General features: G+C 65.1%; 1 protein-coding gene across 1 annotated transcript; it reads right to left on the reverse strand.

Annotated features, from left to right (window-relative positions):
• Positions 1 to 10,404: 10,404 nt before the first annotated feature.
• FZD10 (frizzled class receptor 10) lies at positions 10,405 to 13,337 on the reverse strand. The gene has a single exon (XM_070066257.2). The coding sequence runs from the start codon at positions 13,063 to 13,065 to the stop codon at positions 11,314 to 11,316; it is 1,752 nt and encodes a 583-aa protein (XP_069922358.1). The 5' UTR covers positions 13,066 to 13,337; the 3' UTR covers positions 10,405 to 11,313.
• Positions 13,338 to 14,678: the final 1,341 nt, after the last annotated feature.

Below are 14,678 nucleotides of genomic sequence, written 5' to 3' on the forward strand. Positions count from 1 at the left end.
ACATATGTGTGTGCGTGTGTGTGTCTGAGTGTGTATGTATGAGTGTGTGTATGAGTGTGTGTGCATGAGTGTGTGTGTGGCATACGCAGCCTCTACACGTGTGAGTGAAGTGGAAAGCTGCAGCAGATAACCCCGGCCCGCGTCAGTGTCCAGCCAGTTTGCGCCAGAACCGACTCCGAGCGGGGCTGTTTTCAGGCTCTGTGTGCTGGGGCGTCGGTGAGCACTGACAGGGAGCCGGGGCCCTGGAGGAGCCGGCTGCCCCCTTGGGGCTGAGTGTGGCACCGCCGGCTGCTTCCGTGGCCGAGGCCCGTGGGCTTCGAGGAGGGAAAGCCCCACGCCCCCGTCTGTGAGAGGCGGGCACAGACCGCAGGTCCTGTCTGCTCACGGCTCCGCGGCTGACTTTGTCCCTGGCTCTGGCGCCCTCGAGACAGCCAGAGGGCAGAGGCGCTTCCAATCCCTGCCTCCCCGACACCCGACCCGGAGACAGGAGGCGCCCCTTCGCCTGCCCGGCACCCGCTGCCGCCCCGGGTGGGTCGTTCCACGGTGCGACCAATGGAGGTGGGGTCCACGTGCCCCAGGCACACGGCCCAGCCAACAGAACGAGGGTGACGCGGGCTTGGGAGAGCAACGCGCCCTCAGGAAACAGAGCCAGGCGGGAGTGAGCGGCCGCACGCCGGACTTCAAAGTGGAGGCTGCGCGCTGCAGGCGTGTTCCAGCTTCCTGTTGACCCAGGCCGCTCCCAGGCCACCAGAGCTGCACGGAAGCCCAGCTGCTGCGGCCAGGCGGCCGCCGGCTGCCCCTTCCTCACGGCTTCCGCTCTGGCCCCCGGGGCTCAAGCACCCGCTCCTGGTGCAGGTTCGCTGTTGCTTGGCGGACACGTGGCAGAGTGACAGCACACCGGATCCCAGACGTGGCATCACAGCCAGGGGAAGGTGGGAGCTGCCGAGGACGGCCACGGCGAGGCTGCCAGGAGCAGGGGACCGGGCCGGGAAAGCGCGGCGCAAGTCAGCAGGGGTGTCCCCACTCCGCTCCTCTCCTCCCCTCGGGTCTCAAGCCCAGGTCTGACCCCGGGATGGCTCTGGCAGCCTGCGTGACTTTCAGTTTGTTGTTTACATGTGGATGCAGGAGAATCGGCCCCCAGTAAATCAGAGTTTCCTCCAACCTGGAGCCTCCACAGCTGCCGTGGCACCAAAGGCACCTGTTCACGTGGTCCCCGAGCGGGCGCACGGATGCCAGCGCCTCCCCAGCGTCCGTGTTTCTCCTCTCCCCCCGACGGCTTCGCTCCTTGTCTTCCCAGCCCTCCGGCTGCTTCCGCTTGCAGCCCCTGACGGCAATGCAGCCATCGGCCCATGGCTTTTCTAGCCCGGCAGTACGCATCTGCCCACGGCAGTGCGGCCATCGGCCCATGGCTTTTCTAGCCCGGCAGTACGCATCTGCCCACGGCAGTGCGGCCATCGGCCCATGGCTTTTCTAGCCCGGCAGTACGCATCTGCCCACGGCAGTGCGGCCATCGGCCCATGGCTTTTCTAGCCCGGCAGTACGCATCTGCCCACGGCAGTGCGGCCATCGGCCCATGGCTTTTCTAGCCCGGCAGTACGCATCTGCCCACGGCAGTGCGGCCATCGGCCCATGGCTTTTCTAGCCCGGCAGTACGCATCTGCCCACGGCAGTGCGGCCATCGGCCCATGGCTTTTCTAGCCCGGCAGTACGCATCTGCCCACGGCAGTGCGGCCATCGGCCCATGGCTTTTCTACCCCAGCAGTACGCATCTGCCCACACATTGTCTCCTCCTCCACCTCTCCGTCTGTCATCTGTCCCTCCATCCACCATCTGCTGTCTACCTATACTGCACACACAGCTTGTCCGACACAGACACTGGGAATTACCAGGGGAGTGGACAGCAGTGCCCATGACCCTGACTGTGAGCATCGCGTCTTTCCGGGGACGTGCACAGGTTCTCCAGAGCACTGAGCGGCACTGCACGGCTGGGTGCAGGCTTGCTTTGTCCCATTAGCAACAGGAGCAACGCTGCACTATTCCGAGCGTCTAACAGTGGCTGAGGCAGGACAGGGGCCACGCAGAGAACGCTCCGAGCACAGGTGGCCAGGTGGAGTGCCACAGCCCCATGGCTGCTGCAGTTCCAGCCTAAGGACGGGTGCACCTGCCCACTGGGTCCCGTTGCTCAGGCCCCTTCCCGGACATGGACGTGCTGGGCTGAGGATGGCCGTTAGACACACGGGGAGGCCCTCGCACGGCGAGCCACGCTGCTCACACCCGAGTCACATCTGTGTGACGAAGCACCTGTGTGGGAGGCAGAACCAATCCTGCTCCCCTGGGCGCCCCGCCCACCCCCAGGTGCACAGCCCCCGGGACTTCTCCACCCTGAGCTGTATGTTCTCGGACCCGGGTTTGTGGGTTCTCGGACCCAGGTTTGCAGTTCTCGGACCCGGGTTTGTGCATTCTCGGACCCGGGTTTGCGGGTTCTCGGGCCCAGGGGAGGAGCTCCAGCTCTCAATTCTTGATTGTGTTCACAATGAGTTTGCATTTTTTAATAAATGTTGCCCTCTAGCATCTGACACTCTTACGTATTCGAATCACGATGTTTTGCGTTTTTGGCTTTGAAGTCCCAGTACGATGACTTCCCGGTGAGTTGGTGATCAGTCTTTTCCTGTTTTCTTCCTACTTCCCCGATAATTTCCGCGTGCATCCCCACTAACGGTAGTGCTGCTTTTGCATCTAAATCTTTGTTCTGATGAAGGACGTGAGGTGGGGTCTGACGGAAGCTTCTCCAAACTGCGAGCAGCCGGCGCCTCTCCCCTGCCCCTTGTTTGTGGGCAACAAAGCTCCCGACGCACTGGGCGCCTGCTCTGCTTGTGTTTCGCCGCGTGCTTTGTCCACGTCCAGGCTGTCCTAGTGCCTGCGGCTTTATACGTCAGCTGCTGTCCGACAGTTGCGGCCTTTCTTGTTGCTGCTACAGTGTCTTATTCTTGGCCATTCACTCTGGTCTCGTGTATTTGATATTATTTTGTGAGATTCCAAAAAAAAGCTTTTAAAAAAATAATTCACGATGGCAAATGTTCATGCATTCACACACACACACATGCATGGACACACACGTGCACACACATGCAGATACACATGCACACACGGACACATGTGCACACACACATGCAGATACACACACGCACACACGGACACACGAGTGCACACACACATGCACAGATACACACACGGACACATGCACATGCACACACACGGACACACACACGGACACACGCGTGCACACACACATGCAGATACACACACGCACACACGGACACACGAGTGCACACACATGCACAGATACACACACGGACACATGCACACACACTGACACACACACGGACACACGCGTGCACACACACTGACACACACGCACACACACGCGAGCCTCATCCACTGGTTCATCCCCCAAGTGCCTGCATCCCCTGGGACTGGGTGTGGCCAAAGCTGGGAGCTGGGAGCTGCACCCCGGGTTCCACACGGGACAGGAACCCAGGTTCTTCAGCCCTCACTGCTGTCCCCTGGAGCAGAGCTGTATGTCCGATCCGGGCACCCAGAGGTGCGACACAGACGATTTGACGGCTGGGCAAACGCCCACTCCCGATAGCACAGGCTTTTCCGCTGGAACTGTAATCTCTCTGGGGAATCAGATGGGGATAACGGACATGCACCTGATCTGTAGTGGGATTTCTCCAGTATTGGAGCCTTGTTCTCGTGCCCCGGTAACTTCTCCACCTTGTCTTCCAAAGGGCCTGCAAACCCTGGAGTGACCCTCGGTGGTCAGCGCAGCTCCGCGGGCCATGCACATGGGCTCTCTCATCTGCAGCCACTTACGCAGGGTGGAAGGAACTCCTGATCTCACAGACGCGCTCTGTCCTGGTCTCATCCAGTCTGGTTTCAGCTGGCTGTCTTCCAAAAGATGCCGGTCCCCAGAGGTCTCACCCCCCCTTAGGGCATCACCAGGCATGTCTGGGGGGCGCCCGGAAGTCAGAGCCAGCCTCACGTTGCTCCTGGCTTCAATAAAAATGCCTCATGTCCCAGGACCACAAATGGCACACCCTGTGGGTGTCCCGGGACCATGCGTGGTGCGCGCTGTGGGTGTCCCGGGACCACATGTGGTGCACGTTGTGGGTGTCCCGGGACCACATGTGGTGCACGTTGTGGGTGTCCCGGGACCATGAGTGGCATGTGCTGCAGGTGTCCCGGGACCATGTGTGGTGTGCACTGTGGGTGTCCCAAGACCACGCGTGGTGCGCACTGTGGATTTCTCAGGACCACGCGTGGTGTGCACTGTGGGTGTCCCGGGACCACGCGTGGTGTGCACTGTGGGTGTCCAGGGAGCCCGCAAGGTTGCATCTACGGCAGCCGTGCCTGCAGAGCTCCGTCCACTGTGGGTGCCCAGCCTGCTGTGGAGGGTGCAGGCAGCAGGACGGGACCAAGGTACCTGGGCAGCAGCTTCTAGGACCAGAGAAGGGCCAGGGAGCACCTCGCCCTCAGTTTCAACCCTGGGAAGGCTTCCGGGCAGAAGGGGCCCCTTGTGTCCTGAGACTGCTGGGTGAGAGCAGTGCGCTAGTGGAGAGTGACACAGGGAGTGGCTCTAACTCAGCCCAGGAACACTCACTCAGAGCTGGTCCCCCCGCTAATGCCTGCCTGCAAAAGCAGCAGGAGATGGACCCACTGCCCCCCCTCCGCACCCTCGTGGGAGAGCAGAATGAAGCTCCCGGCTCCTGGCCCAGCCCTGGCCATTGCGGCCACCTGGGGAGTGAACCAGCAGATGGAGATCTCTCTCTCTCTCTCTCTCTCTCTCTCTCTCTCTCTCTCTCTCTCTCCCCCCGACTCTCCCTCTCTCTGTAACTCTGACTTTCAAATAGAATACATAGCACACAGGTCCAAGACAGGACCTCACCGGGGGCAGCCCAGGATAAATCCTTGCAACAACAGCCAGGATTAACTGGGGAGTTTGGGACCACACACTGGGGGCCGATTCCGCCCCTGCTGGCGTGAGCCGCACAGACCCGGGGCACCAACAGCACCTGGAGAACTTGCCACTGCGGGGCCCGAGCTTCGTCAGGAGCCCCAGGTGCTCAGTTCACGGGCACTGGACCAGCCAGGCGGCTGTGTCAGGCACGCCTCCCCAAGAGGCACGGGACACCCAGCCTGCCGACGCGGAGGGAACACAGGTGGCTGGCAGCCTTGCCTCCCTCGGCCTGCAGGGCAGCAGCTTAATGAAGACGTCAGGGAGCTGGGTCGTTCCTGACTCGCACCTGGCAAATCCAGGTTTTGGCTCCATTGCCTCACGATCACAAAGTGACTGCAAGAGCTCCACAGATGAGTGTCACAGACCACGTTCCATGCAGGAGAAGGACAGCCATCCTCAGCCTCTGTTGATCGTGACGCAAAATCTCCCCTGGAACTGCCCAGCCCTGTTCTTCCCTCTCACGTCTTCCTGGCCAGACGCACGGACACGCACAGCTCGAACCCAGTGCCTCTGACTTCCTTGGCTTTTGGGTTCACCGCAGGACACGTACGGAGATTCTGCCTTGGGAACAATAAAGCGGTCAGAAGGTGGAGGCGAGCGGAAGGCACGGATCACGCTTTGGGCGGCCCTCCTTCCTCTCCCAGGATCCCCTGCTGGCACGTCCCGCCCCCGGTGATGGGGCTCTGTGCTGCGTGTGGCCGGGGTGTGGGTGCCGGTGGCAGTCGTGAGACGTGGTGACCGTGAATCAGGGCCACCCCAATGTTCTCACGTCTCCTCCATGCCCTGTGTGGAAGGGACAGTCAACATTATTTTCCGGACACTTAGACAAGGTCCCTGTAAGCAGCAAAAGTTTCGGCTGCCGCCCCTCTTTCTGTGTTGAATTCGACAGGAGCCCTCCACTCAGCCTGGGGGCCAAAGACCCCCAGAGGTACAGCCTGCCTGGGACCAGCGGCCCGGAGCCCAGCAAGACCCCGCATTGCCGGAGAAGGCGGAGGGGGCTGGGGCCTTGCAGGGGAGGAGGTGCGGCTGCCCTGGGCGGCAGGCGGGAGAGGAGGGGCGGGAGGGGAGGGCGCCAGGCCCATCAAAGCCGGCACCTGCGCCTCGGGCTCCGCGCCACCCCCTCGTGGAGCGGCTCCGATTTATCATCTGTCAGCCTTGATAACTTTGTAGTTCTGCCCAAAATACCTAAAACGTCCCTAGGAGCAGCTCTTAGGGTTTTTTTTAAGTGCAAATATTCCTTCAAGCGCCACAAAGGGCCCCCTTTGCGGGCACCTGTCTAAGGCCCCACCCAGCACCCTGAGAAGTGCGATGAGGCTGCGGTGCGGTGCTGGCCCCACGGGGCGATGGTCTGCAGGACGTCGCCCACTTACGGACACGGCCCGGCAGCCGCAGCCCCTGCGCACCTCCACCAGCCCGGCTGCACACTCTTCATAAAGCATGAAAAGCAGCCCGCGCAGCCTCTGCCCGTCCCCAGGGGACAGCCCCCTCCGTCTGTGGCGCAGAGGCCCGAGCCTGGGGCCTGAGTGCCCGGGGAGCCGGCTGTCCCGTTCTGGTGTTCACAGAGAGAGCGAGGACCTCTGTGGGCCGTGGGTATTCCGCAGGACGCGGACGCGGCTGCGGGAAAAGCGTTTCTGTGACAAACGTCTCCTCCTCTCTCTGGGTCTGGCAGTCTCGCCGGGACGGGCAGCAGGCAGGAGAGCAGCCGACCCCCAGCACTGCCCCTGCCCGCGGTGATCCAAGGACTCAACACACACCGTCTTTAAAAATGCTATTTATGTTTGTCATTTGAAAGGCAGAGGGACAGAGTGAGCTCCTGCTCGCTGGTTTGCCTCTCAAATGCCTGCAACGGCCAGGGCTGGGCCAGGCCAAAGCCAGGACCTGGGACTCCACCCGGGTCTCCTGTGTGGGTGGCAGGACCCCAAGCACTGAGCTCTCCCCGCAGCAGGGAGCGGGGTCTTAGCCGCTGCACCCCTCGCCCGGCCCTGCGCACGGAACCCCGTTTCGTCTCCCCGGCGAGTTAGCACACAAGCGGCACCTCTGAGCGCGGCGCACGTGGCGATCACTCCGTAAACACTGGTCACCAACCACGGGCAGCCCAGGGAGAGGGGACAGCAGCACACCCATTTCACACACGAGACACCGAGCGGGGACGCTCCAGTCCCCTTCCCCAGGGCGGAGGGATTCGTGAGCGGTGGTGTCGGACCGAAGCCAGCGCACGTCTCGCTCGCGGCAGGAAGTGTGTGGGAAATGGCGTTCAGAAGGGGCGTGCTCGTTCTGGACGCCCAAGGGTTGGCTGTGATGTGTATCGAAGACCCTACCCTGCAAGGTGCCAGCTTTACTGTGCGTTTCCTGGGCTTTGTCCCCTGAGAGTCTCGGGGGGCCCAGGGGCCACTCCCCACAGGGCGACAGCGGCCAGGGCTTCAGTGCCGGAGGGAACCGTCGTGGCCGGCAGAGGAAGCCCCCTCCCACACCCAGTCCAGGACCCTCTGCCCTCCCCCTGCCTCTGGCCGGGCCACAGACTGGGGCTTTGCATGGGCCGGTGACGCCATCTGCTCCAGTTCTCTCACGGCAGAAACCAGAAGCCGGGTCCCCGTGTGGACACTGCCCTCGCCGGGCCCCTGCCCCAGCTGGCCACTCCGTCCACCCTCCGGCCCTCGTCCACGTGACACTCCTCAGCCTCCCCCCACTTACCCCTCCTGTCCTGTGGCTGTGCCCGCCCTCCCCACTTCCCAACCCCCTCCCAGCTCCTCTGCATCCACCTGCGCAGCCCCGCCCCCCACGCTTGCAGAGCTCTTTGCTCTTTGCCCTGTGACCTCGGGCCCCTGTGGCCACAGCAGTGCTGCCAGGGAGATGAAACGATTCAATTTTCAGGACAGTGGGAGAGCCGGGGGTCCCAAGTAGGAATGCGGAGCTGGGTCTGCCTCCCAGGCTCCGGGTGCCTGCCCCTGCTGGCTGCAGACTCCCCCCTGCAGTGAGGGGCCGGGAGCCACACAAGGCCGTCACCCCCGCGACACCGGGAGCCACACAAGGCCATCACCCCCGCGACACCGGGAGCCACACAAGGCCATCACCCCCGCGACACTGGGAGCCACACAAGGCCGTCACCCCTGTGACACCGGGAGCCACACAAGGCCATCACCCCCGCGACACTGGGAGCCACACAAGGCTGTCACCCCCGCGACACTGGGAGCCACACAAGGCCGTCACCCCTGTGACACCGGGAGCCACACAAGGCTGTCACCACCCCCCCGACACTGGGAGCCACACAAGGCTGTCACCCCTGTGACACCGGGAGCCACACAAGGCTGTCACCCCCGCGACACTGGGAGCCACACAAGGCCGTCACCCCTGTGACACCGGGAGCCACACAAGGCCGTCACCCCTCCGACACTGGGAGCCACACAAGGCCATCACCCCCGCGACACCGGGAGCCACACAAGGCCGTCACCCCCCCCCGACACCGGGAGCCACACGAGGCCGTCACCCCCCGACACTGACTCAGTGACATTCACCCCTCCCGCACTCAGGCCCTGAAACACTGGTCCCGGATCACTGTTGGGTCGCCTGGTTCTCATGCTGTCTCCAACTTTTTAATAAAATTTTTAAATTCATTTTCATTTTATTTGCAAGGCAGAGAGACCCAGAAGGAGAGAGAGACAGAGAGCTCTTTTCCATGCACTGGTTCACTCCACAAATGCCCACATCAGTCAGGGTCTGGGATAAGCCAAAGCCCCAAGCCTCGAACTCAGTCTGATGTCCCACAGGGGTGGCACAGCCCAGGCGGCTGAGCCAGCACCTGCCGCCTCCCGGAAACCTCATGGGAAGCAGACTAATGGGGACTCGAACCCGCACTCGACATGGGATGAGGGCGTCAGGAGCAGCGCCTTAACCGCTCTGCCACCCCTGCCCCGGCTCCGGCTTTGTCTTGCTGTGTGCCCCCAGGAGTGGTGGAACCTCTCTGTGCATCAGGGACAGCACATGTCCAGGAGGCCGAACAGGCCGCTGGGGTGATGTGGAGACCACCTCTGCCGAGCACGGGGAGCAGAGCTGTGCCGGCTGCACCGTGACCACCCTGCTTCTGCTGCAGCGGCCAGGCCTGCACGCCAAGCTCCCCGCCGGGGGCTGGCCATGCGCCGGGACCAGGAGGCCCCGGCTGGGTCCTCACGGGGCTCTCCAGCCCCCGTTCACGGCTCCCACGCTGGCTGTCTCCATGCCTGCGGCTTCACCTTGGAACTTTTGCCGTGTGCACAGGTCAGCTACCGTGGAGACTTCAGAATCTGGGACACTGCCCCTCACACAGGTCAGGCGACAGAAGGGGAGCAGGGTGTGACCCCGACACGACCGTCCATGCCCCGTCCCCGCAAGGTCTTCCCTGGACAGTCCCCTTTCCCGGGCTTCTGCTGTGACTCTGGCTGCACAGACCTGGGTGCTGTGTCCCTGCAGCCGAGAAAAGCCCAGACCACAGCAGTCGGCGCTGGGAAAAGTTTGCAGCCGCTCGAGAGCAGAGCAAGAGGGAGCGTGTGCCCGGCGGCACCTGGCCCAACTGCACGTCAGACCCCCGCATCTGCTGACAGGATGCGCCCCGCTGAGCGCCGGGCCGCAGAGCACGCCTGCCCTGGGGACCGAGCTGCAAAGCCGGCACAGCTGAAAATGAGCCCCCTGGTTCAGACCCCAGCGCCGCACCGTGCCGGCAGCTCCACACTGCCCTTCTAAAAGCTCCGACCACAACATCTTTATCCTCCCCAAGAGTGGCAAGAAGGGAGCGTGACACAGTTCCCAACCATCCCATGCCGCCTGAGAGCTGGCTGGGAACAAGCAGTGAACTGATTTTTATTGGGGGAGGGCATTTAAAAATATTATTTCGTCCTCCCCAGTGTCCTGCAGGTGTTGCGGGTTTTACATGCATTTCTCTGCCCTCCTAGCCCGGTTCAGCTTCTTGGCCTTCATCCGAAAGCAGCCAGCCTCCTGCTCCCGCACGCTGCAGGTGCGCAGCCCTGACCCACTCAGCCTTCACCCGAGACCCCCGAGCACCCCTCCGGACACAGCCCTGACCTCAGGCTTCTGCCCCCGGTGCTTAAGAGCTCCGGTTCTGGCTGAGCTGGGTGCGCGCGGCCCCCGGGACGCCTGGTCTGTCTGTGGGGTTCCCGCCACAGTGGGACTGGACGATGCCCCTGGGTCCTCTGGCCAGAACCAGAGCTTAGCTGTGCCTCCGCTCAGCGGCTGTGCGCCTCCTCCGGGAAGCACTCCCGGGACCCAGGGGCACACCTGTGTCCAGGTACGGGGGGAGCGCCCCCTTGTTGGGGTGTCACGCCTATGCCTTCCCCGACCCGCCCAGCCACCAGGTCACGACCCAGTGCCGTCTCACCGAGGGAGAGCCACGCACGCCCACGGACGAGGGGAAGCCCACAACGCAAACCAAAGAGCATCTTTTATTTTTAATAAAATAGTGGAGCACGAAAAACGCCGTCTCGCACACACGCACACAGCAGCAGCGCCTCCAGACGACACGGGGTGGGGTGGGGGCACCACGCGCGGCGCCTCTCCCTCTGTCCACAGAAACCGCGGTGACAATACAAAGTCACGAGCCCTCTGGGTACTTCTGAACGGCCTCTCCCCTCCCCCGCCTTTCCACAAATCGGTCCACGGGGACAGCAGTGCTGGGTTTCCGTTAAAAAGCCACAAAATGTGACACTGAGAGCCCGGCCTGCTTGTTCTTTTGTTAGGAGGCCTCTTTTGTTGTCTTTATGTACAGCAAAATACTTGTTTCTCTTTTTACTTTCGTGGAGAGAGAAGGAAAAAAAATGTATTGCACATGGTTTGAGTTGGCAAACGCTGGGTTCGGTGACGGTTTCTGTCTTGGAGGAAGGCAGTGGTGCCGGTGCCGGCTGCAGCGCCGAGCCCGGCGGAGCGGGAGGGGCTGGCAGGGCCCCTTCTCCCCCCCCCCCACACGAGCTGCTGTCACCCGCAGCCTCCCGGGCAGCGGAAGCTCCTCCCGCAGCAAAGCAGCCCCGGCTCGCACACAGCGCACTTCCGGGGCCATCAGTTCGGTCGCCCCCAGTTAGCGATGCCAGGGCCCCTCACAGAGGAGCTGCCCGCTCCCCAGAAAGCAACCCGGCACCACCCGCGCGTCCCTTCACACGGTCAGTGGGTCACAGCACCCCGAACTCCAGGGTAAACACTTGAGTTATCTCTCAACTTTCATGTTAAAAAACAAACCAAACCAAACCAGAAACACACCGGGCAGGCAAGCAAGCAGAGCTCGGCAGAGACCCCGCGCCTGCCCCGGGGCGAGCTCACACGCAGGTGGGCGGCGGGGCGGGGATCTCGTACTTGCCCTGGTGGGTTTTGGGGGGAGGCTGGGCCTTGGAGTAAATGCCCCCGCCGGCGCCGGCGATGACGCTGGCAGGCTTCCTGCGGCTGCTCCGCCTCAGCCGGCGGCTGCACACGCTCTGCCAGGACTGCAGGGTCTTGGAGGTCCAGACCCACATGCCGCTGGTGATGCCCACGACCAGCAGCATGGACACCTTCACCAGGAAGATCTCCACGGCCGGGATGGAGGCCGCCATGGCGCAGTCCAGGTCCTTGGTCTGGTTGTTCACCCTGCACTTGTGCTGCGTGGCCAGGGTCTTCCAGTAGTCCACGTTCAGGCGCTCGTAGAAGTAGCAGGCGATGACGCAGGTGGCGGGCACGGTGTAGAGCACGGAGAAGACGCCGATCCGCACCATGAGCTTCTCCAGCTTGTCCGTGTTCTCCCCGCCCGTCTTCATGACCCGGCGGATGTGGAAGAGGGCCACGAAGCCGGACAGCACGAAGGACGTGCCCACCACCAGGTAGCAGGCCAGCGGCACCAGCACGAAGCCCGTGAGGGCGTTCACGTCCATGCTGCCCACGTAGCACACGCCAGTCAGCTCGTCGCCCGCCACCCGGCGCATCACCAGCACCACGATGGTCTTCACGGCCGGGATGGCCCAGGCGGCCAGGTGGAAGTAGCTGCTGTTGGCCTCGATGGCCTCGTGGCCCCACTTCTTGCCCGCGGCCAGGAACCAGGTGAGCGTGAGGACCACCCACCAGAGCGAGCTGGCCATGCCGAAGTAGTAGAGCACCAGGAAGACCAGGGTGCAGCCCGTGCTCTCCAGCCCTTCCTGGATCACGTAGCGCTGGCCGCTGTCCCGGTCGCACGCGATGCTCTCGGCGCCCGCGAAGAGGCGGATGATGTAGCCCACGGAGTAGACGCAGTAGCACATGGAGAGGAAGATGATGGGGCGCTCGGGGTACCGGAAGCGCGCCGGGTCGATGAGGAAGGTGAGCACGGTGAAGGCGCTGGACAGGAAGCACAGCACGGACCACACGGCCAGCCAGACCACGGCGAAGCGCTTGTCGGCGCGGCTCCAGTACACGTCCACGTCCGGCGCGCACAGCGGCGCGCACGCCGCGCTCTTGCCCACGTGGTGGAACTTGCCCGGGTTGTCGCAGCCGGCGCGCCCGGGGCCGCCCTCCCGCGGCGGGGGCTCCTGCGCGCCCGGCGGCCGCTGCGGCCGGAAGAGCGGCGGGAAGAGGCCGGCGCCGCGGCGGGGCTCCTCCGAGCCGTTGTGCGGCGGCTCCATGCACAGGTAGTTGGGGTCGTTCTGGCTGGGCAGCTTGGCGCAGTCCAGCGAGTCTGGCCACCTGAAGTTGAACTGCTCCATGATGGGCGAGCACTTGAGGCGGGCCTGCTCGCACATGACGCGGCAGGCGGGGATGGGCGTCGAGACCTGCTCGGTGCACATGGGCGCGTACAGCGAGCACAGGAAGAAGCGCAGGTGTCCGTGGCAGCCGTACTCCACGAGCGGCGCGAACTCGTGCAGCTGGATGGCGGCCTCGCGCTGGTCCTCGTGGCCCATCAGGTTGGGCATGCGCGTCGAGTTGTAGCCGATGTCCTTGCACATGGGGATCTCGATGGGCTGGCACTGGCCGTCGCCCGGGCGCTCGCGGTCCAGGGAGCCGATGGCGGCGCACGAGCCCACCACCTGCAGCAGCAGCCACAGGCGCGGGCCCGGGCGCCGCATGCTGGCGTCGGAGGGGGCCGCGCGCGCGCGCACACACGTCCGCGCGCCCCCCGCCCCCGCTTCAGGGCCGCCGCGCCCGCGCGCGGGCTGCGGGCGCCGGGCCCCCGCCCATGCCCGCGCGGCGACCCCGGCCCGCCCGGCTCGCCTCCGCCGCCGAGCGCCCGGCCGGCCGGTCCCGGGCAGCGAGAGGGGCCCCCGGAGCTCCCGGCGCGGGCTTCCACCCTCGGCCGCGGCGCGCGGGGCGCGGGGCGCGGGGCGCGCGGCGGCTCCTCCCTCCCCGCGCCGGCCTCCGCCCGCCAGCCCGGCCCGGCCCGGCCGGCAGCTGCTCCGCGGTTTGCGTCCCGGGAGGAGAAGACTCGCGGAAAAAAAAAGGAGGCGAGGGGGGAAAAGCCGAGCGGCGACAGGCCCCGCCCCCGCCCCGCCGCGCGCGCCCCGCCCCGCCCCGCCGCCGCTTTGCATGAGAAAAGCCCCGCGGCCCGCGCTGCCCCGGCCCGCTCCGGGCCCCGCGGGGGCCGAGTCCCCCGCCGCCAGCCCGCCCCCGGCCCACCCGCCCTCCCGTCGGGCGCGCAGCCCCCGGGCGCCCCGTCTCGGCCCGGCCTCCCGCCCGCAGGACGCCCAGGCTGCCCGGGGCCCGGCGGGGGGCCGCGCGCCTCTCCCCGACTCCTCCGGTGGGTCCCAGGCGGAGGGCGGTTTCGGAGAGGGGTGGGATCTGCCTTTTACAGCCTGGGCCATAAAGCGGGCCCTGGGCTCCTAAAAGCGCCGCATCTCCCCCGGAGGGGCGGGGCTGGGCCGGGGGGCTCCGGCTCCGGGCCGGGGTTGCCTTTGAAATTTCAAAGCGGCGAGCGAGGGGGAGGGGCGGAAGCCGATTTGGGGGCTGCGGCTCCGAGGCGGCGCGCGGGGGAGGGGAGCCGCGTCCCGGGACCTCTGGCGCCGCCCCCGCCCCGGGAGGAGGGGGCTCGCGGCCCCGCCGGGCTCCCGGGGCGGCGCGGCCTGCGCGCTGGGGGCGGTCGCTCGCTCCCTCGCTCTCCTCGGGCGCCGGAGTGACCCGCGGGGGCGCGGCCAGGCGGCAGCCCCGCAAGCCAGGACGGACCTGGGGGCGCGCTCGCTGCGGCCCCCGGCAGCTGGGACCGCACCCCGGGACCCCGCTTCCCTGCGCCCCCGCGAAGGAGCAGGGCCCTGGCGCGCGCCTTCCTTCGCGGCGGAAGCGGGGCGTGCGGCCCCGCGTGGGCGAGATCCGCGGGAGGGCGCGTGCTCCACAGAACTTGCGGAGCGGGGTCCCCGGGCGCCCCGCAGCGGGAGCGGATCCAGGGGCGCGTCGAGCCGAGTTCTTTCCCCGGGAAACGGCACTTAGAGCCGTTTTTAGAACAATTTTCCCCGCTTTCGGTGTATTGAGTTATTTCCCAAACTTTGTAAAGTGGAACACGCCGCAGCCTGGCTCAGCTCTTCTAGAATTCTCCCCCCGCCCCGCGTCCCTGCCCCATCCTCTCGGCCCCTCCGAGGAGGCGCCGCGGCCGGAGCGCGCCCCTGCCCGAGCCTCGGGGTGCCGCTGGCCCCGCCGGCGCAGCTCCGTCCGGCTGCACCGCCTCGCTGGACTTTCATTTTTTTTTTTTTAA

This window comes from Oryctolagus cuniculus, chromosome 21 (assembly GCF_051225735.1).
Source record: "Oryctolagus cuniculus isolate XC-2025 breed Fujian yellow rabbit chromosome 21, ASM5122573v1, whole genome shotgun sequence".
In the NCBI taxonomy this organism is placed as follows: domain Eukaryota; kingdom Metazoa; phylum Chordata; class Mammalia; order Lagomorpha; family Leporidae; genus Oryctolagus; species Oryctolagus cuniculus.

Coding starts and splice junctions, on each gene's coding strand:
- FZD10 (XM_070066257.2), bottom strand. CDS start 13,065: ATGCGGCGCCCGGGCCCGCGCCTGTGGCTGCTGCTGCAGGTGGTGGGC.